The 21,311-nt window shown below is 35.0% G+C and overlaps 2 protein-coding genes across 3 annotated transcripts in view; both read right to left on the bottom strand.

The window, feature by feature from the left end:
• LOC110722235 (uncharacterized ATP-dependent helicase YprA-like) overlaps positions 1-10,393 on the bottom strand; it is a 33,593-nt gene extending 23,200 nt beyond the window's left edge. For both annotated transcript variants that reach the window (XR_002511560.1, XM_021901505.1), the window contains exons 1-8: positions 10,212-10,393; positions 8,872-9,606; positions 7,928-8,036; positions 7,672-7,769; positions 5,455-5,580; positions 2,511-2,579; positions 1,655-1,777; positions 1,420-1,569 (exon numbers count right to left, since the gene is read on the bottom strand). Coding sequence is in view for 1 of the 2 variants with exons in the window: in XM_021901505.1 (XP_021757197.1) it covers positions 1,420-1,569; positions 1,655-1,777; positions 2,511-2,579; positions 5,455-5,580; positions 7,672-7,769; positions 7,928-8,036; positions 8,872-9,606; positions 10,212-10,364 (1,563 nt within the window). In the remaining variant the exon portion in view is untranslated. The remainder of the gene's footprint in view (positions 1-1,419; positions 1,570-1,654; positions 1,778-2,510; positions 2,580-5,454; positions 5,581-7,671; positions 7,770-7,927; positions 8,037-8,871; positions 9,607-10,211) is intronic.
• A 5,529-nt stretch (positions 10,394-15,922) lies between these two features.
• Positions 15,923-21,311, bottom strand: LOC110722234 (paramyosin-like). Its single transcript, XM_021901504.1, has 5 exons — positions 20,748-21,311; positions 20,404-20,481; positions 19,459-19,779; positions 16,680-16,898; positions 15,923-16,461 (listed from the first exon to the last, which is right to left on the bottom strand). The coding sequence occupies exons 1-5, from the start codon at positions 20,919-20,921 to the stop codon at positions 16,294-16,296; spliced, it is 960 nt and encodes a 319-aa protein (XP_021757196.1). The 5' UTR covers positions 20,922-21,311; the 3' UTR covers positions 15,923-16,293.

The following is a 21,311-nucleotide window of genomic DNA, read 5'->3' as shown; positions in this document are numbered from 1 at the left end:
TTTGTATTGCTTTGCAAAGAAAAGAACAAGATATTGTTAATGCCATGAGACTTGTTTCTTCTACAACGAAAGTGTTACAAAAAATGAGGGAACAAGGTTGGGATATTCTCTTGAAAAAAGTAACTTCATTTTGCAATAAACACAAAATTGATGTTCCCAATATGGAGGCTAATTATGTTCCACATGGAAGATCAAGGCGTTTTGTTGAGAAAGCTACAAATGAACATCATTTTCGTGTTGGAATTTTCTTGGAAGTGATTGATTTGCATCTTCAAGAACTTGATAATCGGTTTAATGAGAAGAACATGGAACTACTTACTTGCATGGCTAGCTTAAGTCCTAAGGATAATTTTTCGTCATTTGACAAAGAAAAGGTACAAAAGCTAACCTCATATATACAAGATACTTGTCTTATTGTTATTATATATTAATACTTGTCTATTTTTTTTTACAAGGTGCTTAAACTTGCTTCTTTGTACCCTGAAGACTTTTCACATAATGAGTTGTTGAGTCTTGATGATCAACTTGAAGTGTTCAAGCAAATCATGTTAGATGATGAAAATTTTCGAGATTTGCATGACATTAATTCTCTTTCAAAGATGCTTGTCAAAACCAAGTTGCATGAGACTTATCCTCTTATTCATTTGCTTATCAAGTTAATGTTGATTCTTTCCGTTGCTACAGCAAGTGTTGAAAGAGTCTTTTCGGCAATGACATACATCAAAAGTAAATTGAGAAATAGTATGGGTGATCAACTTATGAATGATTGTTTGGTTACTTACATTGAGAAAGAAGTGTTTTTGCAAGTCCCTGATGAAGATATCATTGATCGATTTCAAAAAATGAAGATTGGAGAATATTTTAGTAGTATGTAACCAAATTGTATTATTCAATAGATTTTGGGATTGTAACTTTTTAGTATTAAACAAGTATGTACCCGAATTATTTATATTTTGTACTCGTTTTTTAAAAAAAGGTTGATGTTAGTTGAATTATCGAAATTGTCCCCCCATTGTCAAATTTCTAGGTCCGCCACTGCAGCCAAGTAACATATTCATATGAATCTTAAGGGAAAGTTGATAGAGAAAAGGAGTAGATAGAAAACGTAATTCATAATCTCTCGAATCACAAACAATTATTATGGAGAGTCTACCATCAAATGCATCTGAAATGAAGTTTTATAAGAAAATAGAAAAAACTTCTTAATTGTCCACACAATCTTGCCAAGCACAATTCAGTAGAAAAAAACAAGAAGATAAGTAAGGCCAGTGATTCATCCAATTCCCTTACATATGCATGCCTGATTAAAAGGAAATATCAAAATAAATTCCATATATGTGAATGTATGTGCACAAGTCAGGCCATGTGGGTGTATAAGTGGGTGCATGCTTGTTAATACATGAAAAACAGTACATTCACCTTAGTAGGAAACAGATATAGAGCACATGATAGCCAGTTTTGGGATAATGCTTCTAGTATTGGTATATTATAGCAAAGAGATTTCCCGCTAGATGTCATGGTGGCTACCACGACATTTTTGCCACACAAAGAAGCCTTTATAGACTCAGCCTGCAGAAAGGTAAACTTAATCCACATTAGGTTTATGGCTATAATAATAAGCAAAAAAATATAAGATACATACGGTGATACGGACCTGGTGGCTATACAACTTAGTAATCTCTAGAGTCTTTAGAGCACTCTTCGCATTTTCGGATAATTCATCAGGGATATCAGTGTAGACTGCAACTCTTGCCTTAACTTCTTCTATATGTACTATCTGCATCCAAATAATAGCCCAAAGCATTTACAAGAACCCTTCTAATCCAATATTTTCCATAGGCACTTTGTTCTACAAATATTGGCTCATTATGCTTTTTGGTCAAATGATTAAGAATATTGTGGTCGGGGAATAGGGATGGCAGGGGGGAATGAGCACCGGAAACAGTGAAGATGGAAAGTAACAAACTTTCCATCAAAGTGCCCACTCAGCAGGGCTTTAGGCTCAACCTTAATTTTAAAGGGTGCAAGGTGCAACAAGGCACAAAAGTCCTTAGGGCCTAGGCGCAAGGCGGGCACTTTTTGTAGGTAAAGCGCCCTTTATTTATATTAAAAATTATAATAACATCTATTAGATAAGTCTAAAAAAGAATTATGAGAAAAGTTGAAAAGGCTATGTGATCAATAGCTAGGAGTCTTCCAATTGAACTGGGGGATATAGAGATACTCTCTCCTCTAGACTGACCATCGCAAAGTCACATGGTGTTTTTGTAAAAAATAAAATAAAATAAAAAAATCCAACGCATTAGCTATTTACAGCCTTACAGCGCAAGGTGCAAGAAGCAGCCTAGAAAAAAGCGCATAGGTTTGAGCCTTTTGTAGGTCTTTGTACTTCACAGAGCTAAGACACCAGCTCTTGCACCTTGTGCCTACGTACACCTAACTCGCAATTGTTAAAACTAAGGGCTTTACAAGCTTCTTACAAAGAGTAACTTCATACATTATGAAAGTACCTGTCCACGAGAGCCGATGCCCTTCCTAAGATGTTCAAGCATCAACATGGGTGAAAGTGGATGAGTCACCTACACAACCAAGTAAGCTGATTATTAATAAAAATTAGGTAAATTCTCATTGGTAGCCTCGTACTTTTGCGTATTTCCATTAGTAGCCACTTTTTATATGAATTATCTTTGGTAGCCTCAAACTGTTAACATTTTCATTTCCGTAACCATATTTAACATAAACCGTTAAGTGGGTGTTAAAATTTAACTGTATTAATTTTAATTTAATTAATTTTTTTAAAAAAAAAAAATTAAAAACCCCTCCCCCACGCACTAGCCCAGCCACCTCCCTCACCTAGTCCCCTCTCCCCTTCTGCCGGCGCCGCCGCTCCGGTTGCCACCGTTCCGGCTTCCGCTGCCGTCCCCCACCTTCAGTCATCCTCCCCGTCCCCTCTAATCCACCACGAAATCACATCTTTTCTCTTTCCCTCTTTCCATGAAAACCCTCAAACCAACCATGTTCTTCTTTCCTTTCATTGCCTGCTCACAATCTACCCCCATTTAACCATCTTCATTCGTCCTCACCAACCATCTCCATTAGTCAGCATTATCATCAAAAGATCAAAACCTTGGCCGTTTGCTAGAGGGTGCTCTGAGGTTTCCCGATTTGATGCGCAAGGGTGCAGGAGCTTGGGTGTTTGAGAATTGGGGCTGAGGTTTTTAGGAATTAGGGCGGGGGGTGTCGGGAATTGGGGTCGGTATCGGGAAGTGGGCGCCGGCGCCATCGATGGAGGTGGAGATGGCAGGGGGTGGCTAGCTGGTTAGGGGAAGGGTTGTTATTTTTATTTTTTGTAAGATTAATTAAATTATGATATAACTAACCTTAGTTAAGTATTTTTAAATTATTATAAAACTAACCTCGGTTAAATTTAACAATCAACTAACGGTTTTAGCTCAATAAGGTTATGGAAGTAATTTCTTAAGAGTTGGCGGCTACCAAAGATAATTCATATAAAAAGTGGCTACCAATGGAAATATGCAAAAGTACGAGGCTACCAATAAGAATTTCCCAAAAAATTAAAAAGATCTTATAACAGCGGAATTTGTGGGGGGTGGGCTTTTGAGCTCTTTTTACACAAAAGAAAATACAAGAGTGATAACTGAGAAGGCTAGGGATGAGAAAGGTCTAGAAGTGACAATTGAAAAGCATCCAAGCATAAGAAGTAAATTTAAAACCAAATCTTCTAAAAAAGTATTGAACGATCTGAAACTTAAAGCAGTTATAATTTTCCTTGGAAACACAAATAAAAATCAAGAATGCGAGAGTGCAATTCTATCACAGATGTGGATGCAAATTGAAAAACAGCACATGCTACCCTACATCTCTCTACCAAAATCACTGGAAAAATTTTGATGAAAAAATCTGCCATAAAGACCTTTCTTGCTCAATTGCACCAAAACAACAAAATCACACTTGTTCACACATTAATTTCTCCTTGAAGCTTTCTAAGACAAAGCCACAAGTCATGGAAGAACAAGTATACGGAAAACACCTTGTAATAGCTGATGAAAGGAAACAGTTGGTTACATTTAACATGTACCACGGGTAAATGCCAGAAAAAACATTTATAGCCCTTAATCCCTTATGATGACGTAACTAGTCAACAGCAAACCTTTGATCAAGATAGCTCTTTGTCAAGAAGGTGATAAGGAGCATGAGAAACAAGAATAAAGATCCACCAAAAGATTTATGAAGCTAAATCTCCATAAACACTAGCACATCTAAAATGGGGAATGAGAAAAGCAACAGACTAAAAAAGACTATTTGAGATAGTCTTTAGTTGAAACGTATTTCTTTTTGGGAAGTTTTATAGTTGACATGTATCTATTTGAGATATGTCTTGTACAATATTGTCAAGTTTGCCCTTATCCCTCTTCTCTTTCCTCCTCCTTACAGACCCCCTCCTTCATCTCTCTTCTCCGTAACCCACATACTCCTTAACCATGGCAACATCTTTTTTCTCTTTCCTCCCTCATCAGAGTCCTCATCAGAAATTTCCACCTTGGCCTCCATTCTGCTACACATAGAACCTTATTCTCCGCTAGATCCTCACCACCAAGGCTGCCTCCATAAAAGCCTTGACCATCATATCCTTCAACGAATTCACCTCCAAAGCCCCAAATTGGCTGTTCTTCACCATTAATAATTTCGCCTAACTACTTGACCATCATTAATGGATGTTCACAAGAAGTTTTAGCATATTAAATCTCAACTTTAAAATTTTGACTTTTTGTCAATCTTTCTTCACTGTAGCAACAATCCTCCATCACTCAACGCTAAATTGATTGAAGCGTTGATGTTCTTTCATCCTTTGTCGTTGTCTTCTTTTCCAATTCCAACTCCAAAAGTAGGGGCGGTCAGTCGGTCACAAATTGAAAGTTGGGGTTGTAAACATTTTTGGAATTTGTTAATGTTGAGCATTTTGTGGGTTTTATGTGAGGTAGAAGGTGTTGACAAAGGTGGGATGGTGGTATCGGAAAAGTAGATCAATGTGGTGATGGAAAAGAATCAAGAGATGAAGTTGGGGTGTGATGGACATTATTGTCCTTAACATTTTTATCTTACTTCTCCTAAATATGTGTGCCTAAATCAAATCCATCAACTAAAAAGAAACGGAGGAAGTACTATTAATTATCCCTCTAAGACTACTTAAACTTAGAATAGAAGTATCCAAGAACACTAAAGAGAGGAAAAAGGGGGTCAGACAGTGATGGAACACCCACTCCAATTCTCAAGATACCTGCATATGACTCATGTGCCCAATCAAACACTCTAAGGGGCTTCTCCTCATACCCCTCGTAAAACAATCCCTGCCCTATAACTGAATAAATTAAAACAAGACAGCAGAAGTACACATAGTGTTCTCCTTAAAGAAAAACAAGAGGAAAAACATACACAACACCGCACTTCAATAGAGCTCCTACTTTTTTCTGCAGCGATTCCATAAGAGGTTGGATCAGTTTTCTTTACAGAAGTGATAAGCTCCTCCAGTGAAATAGCTTTCACATAGATTCCATCAGGCTGCATAACAAGATTGTAACAGAGTTATAACTCTAATAATAAGAAAATTGGTATCATAGGATAGCATTCAAATTCAGTAATAAAAACAATTGATAAAATTTTCACACACACTTAGAACACAAAACAACAAGAGGTGGCCTGCATCAAATGTCATTAATGATAATTTACACAAAATAAACCCCGTAGCCAAGGATTTTGATTATCTTAATAGAGATATAACAAGCAGTAGATTTATGATAATGATCATGTTAAAGTGCAAAAGCTTACTGAGTACACAGATGGGTGTTGAATCTCTAGTATATATGTAGATTCAAAATGAGAAGAAAAAAAAAAAAAGTCAAGGACAAATAGTAAACTCATATAAAATAAACTACCCTAAACAACATTATGAAACTCCAGGAAGGATAAAGCATTAGGGTCTCACGTATCCTAATATCATCATACCATCTCATTTATCTTCATTAACTAAATCCAGTCACAATGCTCATTGCAAAAAGGACTTCAATCCAAAACAATAAAAAGATCTCATAATCTCTTACTTTTTTATATGATTAATCCCAACTACCCTTTTGTTCTTCCCAATTGGAATCTTTTTGTGAGACAAAAAAAGTTAAAGTGGGAAAAATAAAAAGGATGGGAGGGAATATTATTAAGCTCCTACCAAGCAACAAAACATCTCCAACTCTAACACATCTAACTCCAACTTCCTCCAAGGCTCTAAGGAAAAATCCTCCAAATTATAGTCATGGTCCATCTCATTTCCCTCCAATTATATCTTGTCTCCTATGCTCAAAATTCATAATCCACAACTTTGCAAAAAGCTCTCTTCCCCAACTATTCAATAATTTAAAGATAGATCTCAAACCATCCACCAATTAGGCCTTGTTCTTTTCGCATAATTTCTACTTATAAAAAAATATTTTAACCAATTACAATAAGATTACTAATCAAAACTGATTTTTTATTGAATGCAACTTTTAATGAGAAGAAATTCATTTTATTGATTTACACTAATTTTTTGTGAATCACATGTATATTTTGCCATTTTGGTGTATAAAGTTACAGAACTTTGCTGAACAAACTGAATTATACTTATAAAAAGCTTTCAAACTTAAAGTTATTGGTTACTGACTAAAAGTTATTTTTTACAGAATATTATGATTCAAAGGTAAAAAGAACAAGGTGTTAGTTAATAAACAAACCATGTAAATGGTTAATTTGGTTGGATGTAGGAAAAGGGCCATTATATTTGTAAAGAAATATAAGATCAAAAGTAACATTATAGGGATAAAAGCATATAGTATGCAGTATAACAATAACACAAGAAAAACAATAATATTCATATACCATAGTACCATATGAAACTCTGTTATTGAGGACCATAAAAAACTACCCTCCAAGTTAAATTAAAGGAAAAATTGGTAGGAACCACTCGGTTAAATGCTTAATAGGTCAATTTGTGAAATACTACTCACTAAAAAGTTTTATTAAAAAAACTACCCTCCAAGTTTAAAAAGTGTGGGTAGCACTACCTTTTTTCATTTTCCAGCAACTACTTCTGGCGAGTAGGGCTCATTTGTTATTTTTCCTTTAAAAAAACATCCTTACCCTTTGTATATATTAACCAACCCTCCTCTTCTTTGCAAAATCTCAATCCAAAAAACCAAATCTTTGTGAAAATCGCCAATTAAAGAAGGAAAAACGATTTGGTTTTTTGGGTTTAATTTTTGCAAAAAAGAGGAGGCTTGGTTATTATAAACAAGTCTGAGGATTTTTTTTTGGAGGGAAAATAACAAATGGGCCCCACTCGCCATTAGTTGCCGGAAAATGAAAAAGGGTAGTGCTACCCAAACTTTTAAAATTTGGGGTAGTTTTTTTTATAAAACTTTTTAGCTACTCGTAGTAGTTATTCACAAATTAACATATTAAGTGAGTAGTTCTTGACAATTTTTCCTAAATTAAATGAATAGTATTTCTTTGGTCAGGAATACCACACTAAATTTTTAAAATGTTTCACGAAAAAAAAAACTCACACACACACATCCAGGACCAAAATAATTGAGCAATGGAATGGATCTGATACTTACATACCAAAAGTAATCTGAAACCTTCCTCTAAAGTTGTTCTGAAAAGTATTTGTCTTCTATTTATCGAACTAATAATCTTTAACACAGGAACCCATTTTCGAGCTGTAAACATGAAAATATACAGCAATGAAATATCTTGTAAAATCACATAAAGACAACATTCCAAAAGTCCAGAGCATAAAGGAGGAGTTAGGGATATGTAAAAACACACATCACTCACGAAAACAAAAGACAAGGATCTCAATGTTCCAGCACTTTACCTTTGACATTACTTTTAATATGGTCAGACTGTTCCCTTGAGAAATTATTTACTACAATAACATCAAGTGACATCTTACTTTTTGTTTCTTGGTCAATAAAATGCACAACCTGGGATCAAACAACAAATTCAATTTAAATTTAAAGATCGTCAACACAGCAACCAAAAAGTTAGCTTGGAGTATTAAATTTCCAGGGTAGTAATAGAGATATGGTCTAAACCTACCTGCATCCTGTACTAATGTGTATCATAAACAAACAAATTGGCGCACACTATAAAGAACATCATAGCAAGACAGACCTTGTGTCGGGCATCAAAGTCCATGTCATTGTAACTAATGCATATGTCACTTATTTATCCATAGTCCATACTTATGCATGAAAGATCAAATGAAGAGATATAATACAATTTTATATCCAACAGCAGAATGTTCATGTTCAGCAACAACAACAGCAAAAATAATCGTTAACATAGATCATCATAAGGAACCGTCAATAAAACAAAGTTGGAAAAAGAGTGTAAAGTGAACAACGAAGACTATATAAAACTCATATTGAAAGTAACAAGAACACCAAGCCCTCAGCCTCATGTCAAACCTCTTGGAGAATGACCATACATATAAAATCTACAGAAGAGCTATGATTTGCCTGCAGCTTGGACAGCATTGATTGTAGTATAGCACAATAAACATTTTGATTTAACTCAAAAATCAAAATTTAACAAAAGTTCCTTAGTTGAGAACTTGAGCTATCATACTATAGCTTGTCCTTCTGTAGCCAATAAACAAACTAAGAGAGCAATTAAAGTGGGCTGTGAAAGACATGTAAACACGAGGTAAATCAACCAGGACACACTTCTGTAACAAGAAAAATAAAATTAGCAGGGGATGTATCACGGAACACATAATTAAATTGGCATCAGAAGCAATTAAGTTTGGTAAGGAACCTTAGGGCAGAGATCTGGCAGACGCTTCAAGTCTTCCACACTAGCACAGAAACCAAGTTCACGAAGTTTATTAAGTGAATTCTTGACAAGGTCAAATGTAACAGCTTCGTGATTCACTTGAAGAAATCCAGCAAAAATGTTCAAGAACGCAAAGGACTGCATCATTATCGTTAACCATGTTGGGCAAAGGCAACAAGAGGGCTGGGCCGGTTGGCCATTCCCCTGCATATTAAACTTGCTAGACAACATACAGTTCCCAGTTTCTGCATCCGATAAACAATGCACAGACTCCAATATCTTGAGAAAACTTTCACAAACTTCTTGATCAAGAACATGCCTATTAGAAAAACGCAGTAAACTAGATATAAGATCATCAGCAAGCCCTGCCTTACTTTCAACTTGGGATATCTTTCTACGCTTTCTTGCATAATTACTTGAGAGATTCTCGTTTATCATGACACCTTTACTTTTATCAAAATGATCTGGCAAACAGCCAGAATGTTCTTCAGAACTCATTGTGTTATTTAGATAAGACAAATCTTCCATCATATCACGCCAAGCTGATTCTGCTACGTGTGAAGGTTCACTTTGTGGAGTAGTCTGCGAGGATACTCCAGATTCCTCAGAGTGTATATTTTGGGATTTAGCTTTCTTTGTAAACGGCATAAGAGCAACAAATTCTCCACAGTTTATGGAGTGACTTCCTATTAAACTCTTAACACCTAGTTTCATACCCTGAGAAACACAAAGCAACCCAACAGAAATGAGCAACACATCCAATACATAAACAACATAGTACTCGTTAAGTCCCATTCTAACAGTCCGACCTTAACTTCCTTCTTTGCTATAAACATCTTTGATTATACATAACGTTTCCTAAAAAAAATGAAACCGCGGTAGTATAAGGTATGATAGGTAATCCACGGAATCAACTGATCAAGCTCATAATGTCATCACAATAGTGTAAATACCCTAACCCTTAGACAGGGGATCAACATCCAATTCAATAACCAATCATTGTTTGTTTTTTTTCCGAACAACGGTTCACAATCAAGGATTAGGTCCTAATCCTAAACTAACCCGAGTTTCATTAGCCATTAGCAAATTCACATTCAATCCCAAACAAGTATGCTAATTTTGACAAATATATAAATCAATAAAATGACTAAAATTCACCACATTAGCACAATGTCACACAATTAACCTATCATACCATTGATAACAACATATAAATCAATAGTTTCAATATAAACCAATTAAAATTGAAAGTAACATGATATCAACAACAACAACAATAAGAATAAGAATTAACAATTACAAAATAGTGAAAAAATTCGTACTCTCAGAAAAAGATGAAAGTCGGATGAAGAAGAGGCAGGAGGAAAGCGGTTCTTCAAAATGAGTTTGAGGTCTGCGATTGTTTTGGTCGATGAAATTGAAATGGTGATGGATTCTCCGCTTAGACTACGTACTGAAATTTCTCTCTCCTCCATTTTTTTTTTTCTCTGCCAAACGATGAAAAAATGATACAGTAGTTGAGTTTAGTAATATTAAATAAAAAATAATTTCAGTTCAACTCTGTTCTATTTAAGTATATTTTTTTGGTGTTTCACTCTACCAAGTGTTGTTGAGCGGGATCGAATACGGGTCCTCCCTACCAAGTGTAGTCTCAATCACCACTACACCAACAGTCAATTGGTGTGAACTAAAGTATATAGTAAGAATTTCATTAATTATATAATTTATATGTTAGTAATAGATTAATGACTTGAAATTTTGACCAATTTTGACTCCCTTCTTTTTTCCCTCCTTAATTTCCCTCCAATATTTAAAGTAAGGAAATTTTGCAAAAAACCACCTTTTAATTTTTATTTTTATTTTTTTTTTTTTTTTTTTGCATATAACCACCATTTAAAAAAAATGTTGCAAAAGACCACCAATTTTAAAAATTTTATTGCAAAATACCACTTTTTAAGCCAAATTTATCAATTGTTTTACATTGAAATGGTGGTAATTTGCAACAAAAATTTTAAAATTAGTGGTCTTTTACAACATTTTTTTTAGGAAATTTTGTCAGATAACACCTTTTAAGTGTGTTTTGTTGTGAGAAAACACCTTATAAAATATTTTTTGGGAAAACACACCTAATACCAGAAATTATTTGTGAAATAACACCTTAAGGCGGTTTCCGACATGTTGACTTGGTTTTACGGTGTTGACTACCACGTGGGAGTCACGTGCACCGACTTACCCCCCTCCCTTCTAATTTTTTGCCCTTTCTTTCCCTCTAACTTTATTTTCTCTCTCCTCTCAATTTCTTCCCCAATTAACCCCCCTCCTCTTCCATCCAAACTCCATTGTCCCCCTTTGAAGAAGGTGAACTCCAAATTTGAGCTCCAATTTCTGCAAATATACTCAATTGGCATAATCACGAGACAGCTAGGTAAGTAGCATTAATTAAAGACTTATCCCATTAATTTTGTTGATTTTGTGAATCATCGTAAGTTAGGGTTTTAAATTGGAATTAGGGTTTTTTATTTGGGGGTCAATTAATCTTAGCAATATCAAAAAATTTATAAGGTATTTTCTCACAACAAATCACACTTAAAAGGTGTTATCTGACAAAATTTTTTTTTTTTTTTTAAAAGGTGGTTATATGCAAAAAAAAATAAGATTTAAAAGGTAGTTCTTTGCAGAATTTCCTTAAAGAACCTCTATCATTATATAAATGAAGTCCTCTCATTTGCTTTGATTCATGGAGCTTTTTTTCATTTATGGTCAAATTGGGTGTATTTCAAATCTATATTATTGTATCAATGGTCCTAAAAAATATATATATATATTATTGTATCAAAGGTCCTCAAAAATAAAATGTATCAATGTAACTCAAAATCTAAATCAAGTTTTTTTTTTCCAATTTCGAGCCAGATTGTGTCAGGTAAGGTTTTGACATTTTAAGGGTATGTTCTCATTTACTGAATTGAGCTGAATCGAACTGATTGGAGCTGAACTAAACTGAACTGAATACCTTATGAGAGAAAGACATTGGGAGCTGAAGTAAACTAAATATTTTATGAAAGAAGGAAATTAGGAACTGAACTGAACTGATTGAAGCTGAACTAAACTGAACTGAAAATAAGCTAAAGAAAACAGGCCAAACATTACCATAGAATAATGATATAGGAGCTCACATAATACCAAATTCCATTCCAAAATTATAATTATATTCTAAAGATCTATTTATTATTGTAATCTTAAGCCGTTATTTCTATGCAATGATTGGATTTGTTTTTAAGTTACATAATATAGAATCTTTGTTAGCATCATTCCGAGGGGAAGGAATAATTATCAACAAGAATCATTTCTTTACAATTTGGATTTTTATTACTTAGTCCTATGGTTTTTTTTTAAGTTGACACATTTTTTTATTTTAGCACTACTTACGCTTTTTTCTTTAAGCGTGTTTTGTGATTTATGGCTAATGAAAAATATAGTCATGTGGAATTTTTACTTATCGGTAATTAAAGATATTAATGGTTGAATTTAAGAAGCATTGACAAACGTAACTAAAACGAGTCAACTAAAAATTACGAAGGAAGTATTATATTATATATATTCATGCATGTAGCCTAAAATAATTTCAATAAATAAGAATAACCAACATCAGTACTCATACAGTCTCAAAGTTGAAATTATTTGATTGCATTATGATGAGCATTACACTAGAAAAGTAGAGAAAACAAAGGCTATGCACTATTATACCAGTGCTTGAAACTTAAACTCCTTATTAGGTCGGACTACACCACTACTCCGTACTTTTACACTTTAACCAGCAGGCAGCAGATGTTCCACGTCGAATTACATAATTTAAAAATCTAGAATCTACTCGAGTTAACACGTAGGATATTTTATATTTCTACGTTATAAAGGAAAACAATGTTAAAATTTATTAAAAGTCACAAAAGTTTATGGTTAATTAATTTGATTGTGCTATTAAAAAAAATAAATAAAAAAAATCACAAAATCAATAGTAGATGTTGCAAGTAATTATGTACCCACAAATAATTTTCACAGTGGGTGATCGATTGGGTGATATTCAAATTCATGTTCATGTCACACTAATCACTTAATTTAAGTCCTTGATTTGCTCTTTCCCTACCAATTAAGATCTTAGCCCAGTAATGATGGAGGCCATATAAAAGCACACATTATATATTAGCTATTAAAACCAACTAATAATTATATGAATTTGTATTTAAATTCAAATATTCATGCCCTCTTAATCACGTGCATTTACCGTTTGAATCAAATTAAACCCCATTTCCTATATTCACTTTTTGTTTTCTTCCTCTTCAACATTGCACCAAATTAAACCAATGAATGATGAATAATAATGTGCAAACATTGGATGATCAAGAAGTTAGCAAAGTTGCAAGGCAAAGGTATGTGCATTCAAGTTTCTTTTCCATTTTCGCATTATATGATTGTAATACTTCCATTTGTTTATGTCACATATGTATTTTTATCTACGAAATCATTGTTTAACTACAATATTTGAATGAAGTCGTAAAGGCAAGAGTTTTCACTTAGTACAATATTTCTCGTATGCATACAAGGTACAAACACATGAACATTTATATACCTGGTTGTACCAAAGTACCAAACACAAGCAACAACCGGAATATACATAGAAAATTGTCGTAAAAGGGGCAGAAAATGTAGTTGTTTATTTTATTTGAAACTGGATTTTTATAATGTTGATAGTATACTTGCTACTTAGGATTTAGTCATCATGGGTTTTAATAGTCTACTATTATGGTCCTCAACCATTTCTTCTACCTTATTATTATAAAGGAATTATACTTTAAATTATTCTGATGAATACATTATAATTCATTTAAACAATCTTTAAATAGAATTCAACTGAAATTATGAACACCATTATTCTAAACATGCCACCCACAACTCAAAGCTAAGGCAAAGAAAGAAAAGACAGCAAAAATATTGATGATAGATTCTGTAAATTCATCCTCAATAAGTCAATATACTTGTGAAAAAATAGAGTCCATTATTTCTCTGAATGCATTACCATTCTTTTCTTTTTTCAGTGATGTGCAAATGTTCATATATCAATGACAAAGATTTGAATAACCGGCGAAACAGAGTTGCTCTTCCTTCCTCTGCTTCATCCTCTCGAATCACGACACCTACAAACCCGGTTTCATCCCCTTCATCATCAGCTTCACAAAGAGAGATTTTCACTACTACATTCATCTCTTCACCAAGAGCATCATCACCAAGGTCAAGGGCTAATAACACTCCTAGAAGCTCATCATCACCGCAACAATCAGAAGCACTGGAAGCCAAATCAACGACTTGGATAGCCAAGGATGAGGCTAGGAGTGGTGGTAACAACACCCCTAGACTATTCCTCTCAAAACTCAAGCCAAGGAAGCTTAAAAGGCGCATTAATATTGGCTCGACACAGTCTAATAGCAGTGGTTCAGGTGATGTAGAGGAAGCTGATTGGCCTCCCTTTGCTGATGAAGACTACATTGTTTTCTGCTTCGAAGAGGACGGTGCATTTCATGTTATAGAGGATAGTCCAATGGCTAACAGTCCAAAGGTAAAGTTACATGAATCTTTTTACAGATTGTTTGTGTGTGATTCGTGAACAATTGAACATAGTTGAACGAGATCCTCTTCCTTTAAACCTTATTCAATCTTATTCCAAGAGGGTGTCTGAATGGTCTAATAACGAAAGAGAACGTTCACAGGAACATAGTAGCAGACTAGTCATAGTAATGTTATTACAAGAGGGTGTTTGATGAGACTGATCTAATATTTTTTATGGGAAAATGGGGTTTTAACAGCTTCAATGTGAAGAACATGGGAGCGTCGCCTGCATTTGTAGGGACGAGAACAAGGATGTAAACCACCTGAGCCTTATAAATAGAAGAGACTGTTTCTTACCAAATAAAGAGGTTAGATATGAATCCCTTAAAACATGTTAGGAGTAAGTTTTACCTTAGTTGATAATGCAGGTTATGTACTGATCTGATGATGACATTGGTGATTGGCTGCAGGCTGAGGAAGAGATGAGTCCTAAGCTGCACCACAATGGAACTGATATTAGTGATCATTTGTTGGAAAATAACAAATTCGTACATGATATTGAATCGACTGAATCAATGGAATGCAGAAACGGATCAGTTGAATCAACAGCGTCTAGTAAATTGGATTATGAAGAGCAGTTTCAGATTGAACATAACACTGAAGTAGAACTTTCATCATCCCCCTGGAACGTGATAGACCAAGACGGCAACAATGTCAATGCTCTTCTAGCTTTTAGGAGAGACTGTTTGTTACCGAACACAGAGGTATAAATAACTATTTTCTTACAAGAATTCAACTTCTTTGGCCCCTAATCATCAATATATTTTGTGTGTTTCTGTCAATTTTCAGATTGACGAGGAAGATATCTTTTTGAGTCCAAAATCTAAAATGGGAGTTATGATAAGGATTGATGACCTGTTGAGGGGAGATAATGATATGTCAAGCATAGAGTCTGATCAATCCAGTGGCTTCAGTGGACCTGATTCTAGGGGTGATCAAGACGATCAACTCGAGGGGAATGAAGAACTGGCTTCAGAGTCTGCTAAATCAAGCACATCGAATATATCAAATACCAGCTCAACCTCTTTCGAATTCCCTGTGTAAGTTAATTTTCAGATTCAAAAGAAGAAAAAATTTGAGGTCTGGTTACTGATATATGCTGACAATATGAATGTTGGTCATGTTTTTGCAGATTGGAATGGGCGTGGATGGGTAGTCCAGTTACATGGCCAAGATCAGGGAGGGCAGGGTTCAGAAAATACAAATCTCGCCCAGCGTGTCTCAGATGCTGTAAATTCTGAAAATTTTCCCGAATTTACATCCCCCACCCCCCCCCCCCTTTTTCCTCAAAACCTCCCACCCCAAATTAGGAGATTATCGCTGGAAAATTAAGCCTCCTTCATGGTGTTGATAATTTCATTTAACTGAAGTACAATTTTTGCAAACAAATCTTAGGAATAATTCAATACAGGGGATCAGAGACATTGAAATCCAAATCTAGCAACTTTTTCACCATTCACATTGCGCGCAGTTCATACAGTTAAATAACTCTCACACAGATGAAACATGAGAGTTGGTCATTCCTAAACAAAAGTGCTACTCCGTACCTCTTTACTTTCTTTTTAAACATATAAACAATGTGGTTCAAAAGCCAAACAAAGAGGGCTGCCTGATCTTATTTTGTGATGGTGACAGCAAATCCTGAAGACGTCAAATGAGTCTCCATGAACGAACTGCCTTGCATGATAAAGATGTGATCACCACAAGCTTGCCTGCATAATTTTATATTACAGTAGTGGCTGGGCGTTAAGACTCAGCATTGGCACTGAAAACAATCGACTGAAGATGTAACCTTGCTCTAGCTGCGGCAAGAAGTGATTCCTCGTCTTGCCTCTCTTTAGCCATAGCGACCGCTGCAACATAAGCTTCCCTTGCCTCCTCCATCTTTTGCAGATCAGTTTCATCGACATTGTCCTATTGAAATCAATATATTTAATTGTAAATCAGGTTGGGTTAAGATCAAGTCATGTAATTTCGGTCTTAGTATACAGCTTCTAAAATGCTTGAATAAAGTTGATATTGTTTAGATCTTTAGGGTTCAGTTCTACAGCATCTACCTATAAAATACGAGTATGACAGAACAGGATATATGTTAATTAGTACTGTACTACTGTGGGAAATTGAAGACTTACTATGTCAGGGAGATTATCAACATAGTATGGTGAAGTGTCATAATCCTCACTCGGTGTGAATGCGTCGTCCTTTGACAATCCTTCAAATATATGCATTAATGATGAAATCTGCAATTGCAGGGCATCTAACTCTTCTTGGAGCCTCTCTGCCTTCTGATTGGACGTCTTTGCTTCCCACTGTAACTTCTCGACAGCTGCTTGTTTGTCTGCCAGCTTTATCTGAGCAAAAATAACAAGACAATATTCATAAAAAAAACAATTGATTGCATTAAAATATGGCAAAGCTGAAGATACGCTTTTACCATCGATTAGAGACTATGGGTAAAATAAGCCTCTTTCATCGATTAGAGACTGACGGAAGTCTATAAATTGAGAATTGGCTTTATCAAAGAGTCCTGAAAAATGGGGGGGGGGGGGGGGGGGGGGGGGGGGTTGGGTGAGTGATTCTAAGTGAAGTCTATAAATTGAGAATTGGCTCTTATTAGGATATGAAAAAGAGTAAGAGGCGAGGAGATCAGGAAAAGACTCAAAAAAGTCATGGGAAGGGGGGGGGGGAAGATTAAAGGAGGAGGCGACACATGACCCTAAAGGTTTTTTTTTCTAATTAAATTCTAGCAGTATAGAGTATGAAGATTGATTGATGATATATGAAACGCATAATTGAAGCAATAGAATTTCCTACGTTATACTCACTTGCATTTTTTGCATTTTACACCATTTCCAATGCACTACTTTGGCCATTAATATCCTTAATTTGAGTATTAATAGTCATACAAAGTTGATATTGAAAATTCAAAACAATATGAATCTAATAAGATTCAACTTGATAATGTTTTTTTTCTTATATACTTCGTATACACTATTAGACATGGTAAAAAAAATGATCTTGTGAATAGTAAATGGGTAGGACTAATGACTTTATGTTAACAAACCATAGCCATTCAGCAAGTAAATGCTTAGATCCCTAGTGTCCTCAAGTCTCAAGAGCATTAACTGTTCAAATTCAGGACAACACTCGATGATCAAATAAGACAAATACAGCTTTGAGATCCTCATGAACTTCAACATTAACTCATCTTTCAAACACTTATCAATCCCTTCACAAAAGAAAGACCAAGGATATCTCTACAGAAAAACAGTTCAGTAACAATCAACAGTATCCAGAGTTAAGAGTGTCAAGACTCCTACAATAATTTTTCATATGAATCACTCCAACTAGACACTTGTTTAGAATTAGCCTTTTAGGGCCCTGGTAATTTCTCCTTGTGCTCTGATCAGATTATAACTAGAGCAACAAGTAAATTCTATGAACAACACCCCTTTCCTATCCACAACGCCATATTATGTATTCAAATGCATACCTGCACTTACATAAAATGCTAGATGAACAAATCTTTGAACAATAACATCAAGCGAATCCTTAATCCAAAAGATAGGGTCAGCTACATGAACCAAAATTTTATCTCCTATACTCATTAACAATGATCCTCTACTTAAATCCCACTCTGTCCAATGTTAAATGTTCCTGCAAACCCAACTTCATCATGTTCTTAACTCCAATATATATATTATAGAAAGAAATTTTTTCAACACAGACAATTTTTCAAATGAAAAGGCTGAAAGTTCAGATACAAGACAAACCCTCACCAGCCTCCCCCTCTATTATACTGATGCTTGCAATTTTCCATTAATAGATTCCCCCCACCAAGATTCAATAATTACTTTAACTTCTAATGTAACAACACCCATAATTCCCCATACTTCCAACTCCAGCAAATTGGTGACAATTAAGCCCTTTATAATCTTGGCAGTTGGCAATATGTAGTTAATGAAAAGAAGTCTTCTGTTAGGAAGAAAGAAAGACCCAGCCACAAGACTACCTGTCTACCGACTATGGCCCTGTGTGAGTTTATACAGGTTAAAATACAAGCAATTATACCTTGGGTCTAGATGGGCCATGTAAATGCATTGATGCAGTATACACTGCCAGTACCCAAATAAAAAGGTTGATGCAGAATACACAGACACAGCAGAACAATGGCAACAGACAAGAAAATTGATACAAAACATTAAACATGGACTATGCTAGAGTTTGAAGGGCAATGATACGAGAAGCTGCAACTGTCTCACATAACAGACGAGAGAGCAGTCCTGCCATTGCCCCAGTGCTTAAAGATGTCTAACAGAACCTTTTCCAAAGATATCAAGCATTCAAGGCTACTTGTCACGTATGTTCATAATGTCTACATTATTAGTTCTCAGAGAATCCCAAGATTTTACAGCTCATAAGTTCAAGCAGAACCAGGTAAACTGCACACTTTATAAAATTTCAAGCAATTTAAATTTATGCCAGTCACAACTATGAGAGTAGCATTATGTAATAATTTTTAGCAACTGGTCCACAAGAGCTGCATAATCTATTAGCAACATGCAGAAAAGCAAGAATACCTAATAGATACTTCCTCCGTTCTATTAATATTGCAACAAGGAGGAAATCACACATCCCAATGCATATTTTATATGCTAAATATCTATAATTGTGTAAGAGTAAAAATTATAAAAATTTGATTTTGCGAAAGTGTTTTATGAGACGAATCCAATAAGATCTCACATGACTATATTTTGCTTAATGTATAATCATATTATATGGTCAAACAAGAGTGATAAATAGTGCAAAAAGTCCATTGTTGCAATATTAACAGAACGGATGAAGTATAATTTTATACAAGAAAATAGCAAAGACATCAAGACACAGTATATAAATCAGGCAGAGTAATACCTTGGCATCATTTAGTTGTGATACACTTGACTTAACCAGAGAATCCTTTTCAGAGGCGAATTGCTTCAACTCATTTACTTGTGACTGAATTAAATTAATTTGACTCTTAGACTTCTCTGCTGCTTTTAAGAGTTCATCCTTTTCCGCCAATTGCCGTCGTAGATCCTCTACCTGCTCCCGAAGAGAGTTCAACTCTTCTTTTTCTGCAGCCATAGTTGCTGAGGAAACTGATTGATCATCTGGAGATCCATCTGTATCATTCTTAGAATACTTGTCTTGTACTTTGTCTGCATGCTTAGACTTAACTCCATTCCTATTATTCTGATGAAAGCAAAATAAAACCTATTTTAAAAATTGTCTCAAGCACATAACTTTTGCCATCATTGTCACAAATTGAGTTACATCAACTTCATACTCCATGGCATTACTTAAACCCCATAGACCAAAATGCAATCACTTAATTACGCAATAGAATGACTTCAAGTGGATAAAATTCAAAGAGAATGCAAGCAATGAGACTCTCTAAAGTGCTATCAATCTACTTTTTACAGAATATTAAGCAGGCTTAAAAACTTATCAATGTTGGTACATTTTCTTCAATTTCTCATATTCCAACTTCTTCATTCATTTGTTCATACATTGCACAATTATGATGTCATCCTTGCACTTGCATTTGCATTTTCCACAAAATATCCTTTAACATACACATTTGGCTGTTTCATCTTCCCCCCCCCCCCCTCCCCCCTACAAGGCTACAACCCCATATGCCAGGTTCCATATGCCAGGTTAAACATGTACAACCCAATACACAAAGGTTACAATTTTAAAAAATATCGATGTCAACTAGCTTAGTTCGTGAAAGTCTTTGGGGTGGTACCCAACGTCCCGGGATCAATATAACTGCCCTTAACAACATGCTATATGCCGAAAAACTCAAAATTTTACCTTCTTGGAATCTCTAGAAGGTGTCTTGGTATAAATCATGGAACCCCGTCTGGTAAATGAGCTGGTAGCGTTCCGATCCTATATAATTCAAATCAAAATCAAATTATTTTACATAATTAAACCAGAAATTAGGGCAATGTAGAATGAATTAATCCCAAATCAAAGAAAGAGACCGAAGAAGAACTATTGCCACAGAAAGCGAGACAAAATCTCGAAATTTTCCCCATAATAATAATTTCCTCTTCTTCTTCCACATTTCGCGGATTCAAAAAATCAACATTCAAAATTAAAAATTTGGGGAAGAAGAAAAAAAAAAAAGAGGAGAGAGAAAGAGAGAAAATTACGATAAGGGATTGAACGAGAGGAACGATTTCAACAAGATCATTGTACAAAACCCGATCCAAATTGTCGCTGAACCCGGATTTATTATTCGGGTGGTCGCCATTGAAACTGGCCGAAGACCTCTCATCCATTTCCACGTAGTCTTGTTCTTCTGGTCCTCTTCTTCCTGAATACATTTTCTCTCTCCTCGAAATTTGGGGATGAAGTCAGTGAGTCACTGCGTGAGTGAAGTGAGTGAGTGAAGTGAGTAAGAGTGAGTTGATTTGAAATTTGAGTGTCGGATGAAGATCGAAGAAGAAGAATCTTCCGCCGTCGATTGAGTGAGGAAGAAGAGTTTGATTCAGAAATAAGAAACACTCCTACACTTTACTCAATTGCCCCTCTTTATTTTTTTATTTTTTTTTTTTCCTCACTCCCTCTCTTTGCATTTCAAATTGTGAATTTGTGAGGTTTTTTTTTTCCCCCTTTCTTCTCTCTTTTGAGTGTTGCTAGGGCTGCATATAAACATTTAAGATACTTTACTTTTTAACCTTACGTTTTTAAGTACTTGTTATATTTCTTTATGT

Source organism: Chenopodium quinoa, unplaced genomic scaffold (genome assembly GCF_001683475.1).
Source record: "Chenopodium quinoa cultivar QQ74 unplaced genomic scaffold, ASM168347v1, whole genome shotgun sequence".
NCBI lineage: Eukaryota > Viridiplantae > Streptophyta > Magnoliopsida > Caryophyllales > Amaranthaceae > Chenopodium > Chenopodium quinoa.
Note: the sequence above shows the minus strand (reverse complement) of the source record. Positions and strands in the feature narration are given on the sequence as shown.

Bases quoted from the DNA above. Each gene is read 5' to 3' on its own strand.
- LOC110722234 (XM_021901504.1), bottom strand. From the start codon at position 20,921: ATGTATTCAGGAAGAAGAGGACCAGAAGAACAAGACTACGTGGAAATG. The intron at 20,482-20,747 runs GTAATTTTCTCT...TGAATTATATAG, and splicing joins CTCTCGTTCAATCCCTTATC to GATCGGAACGCTACCAGCTC. The intron at 16,462-16,679 runs GTAAGTCTTCAA...TGATTTCAATAG, and splicing joins TTGATAATCTCCCTGACATA to GACAATGTCGATGAAACTGA.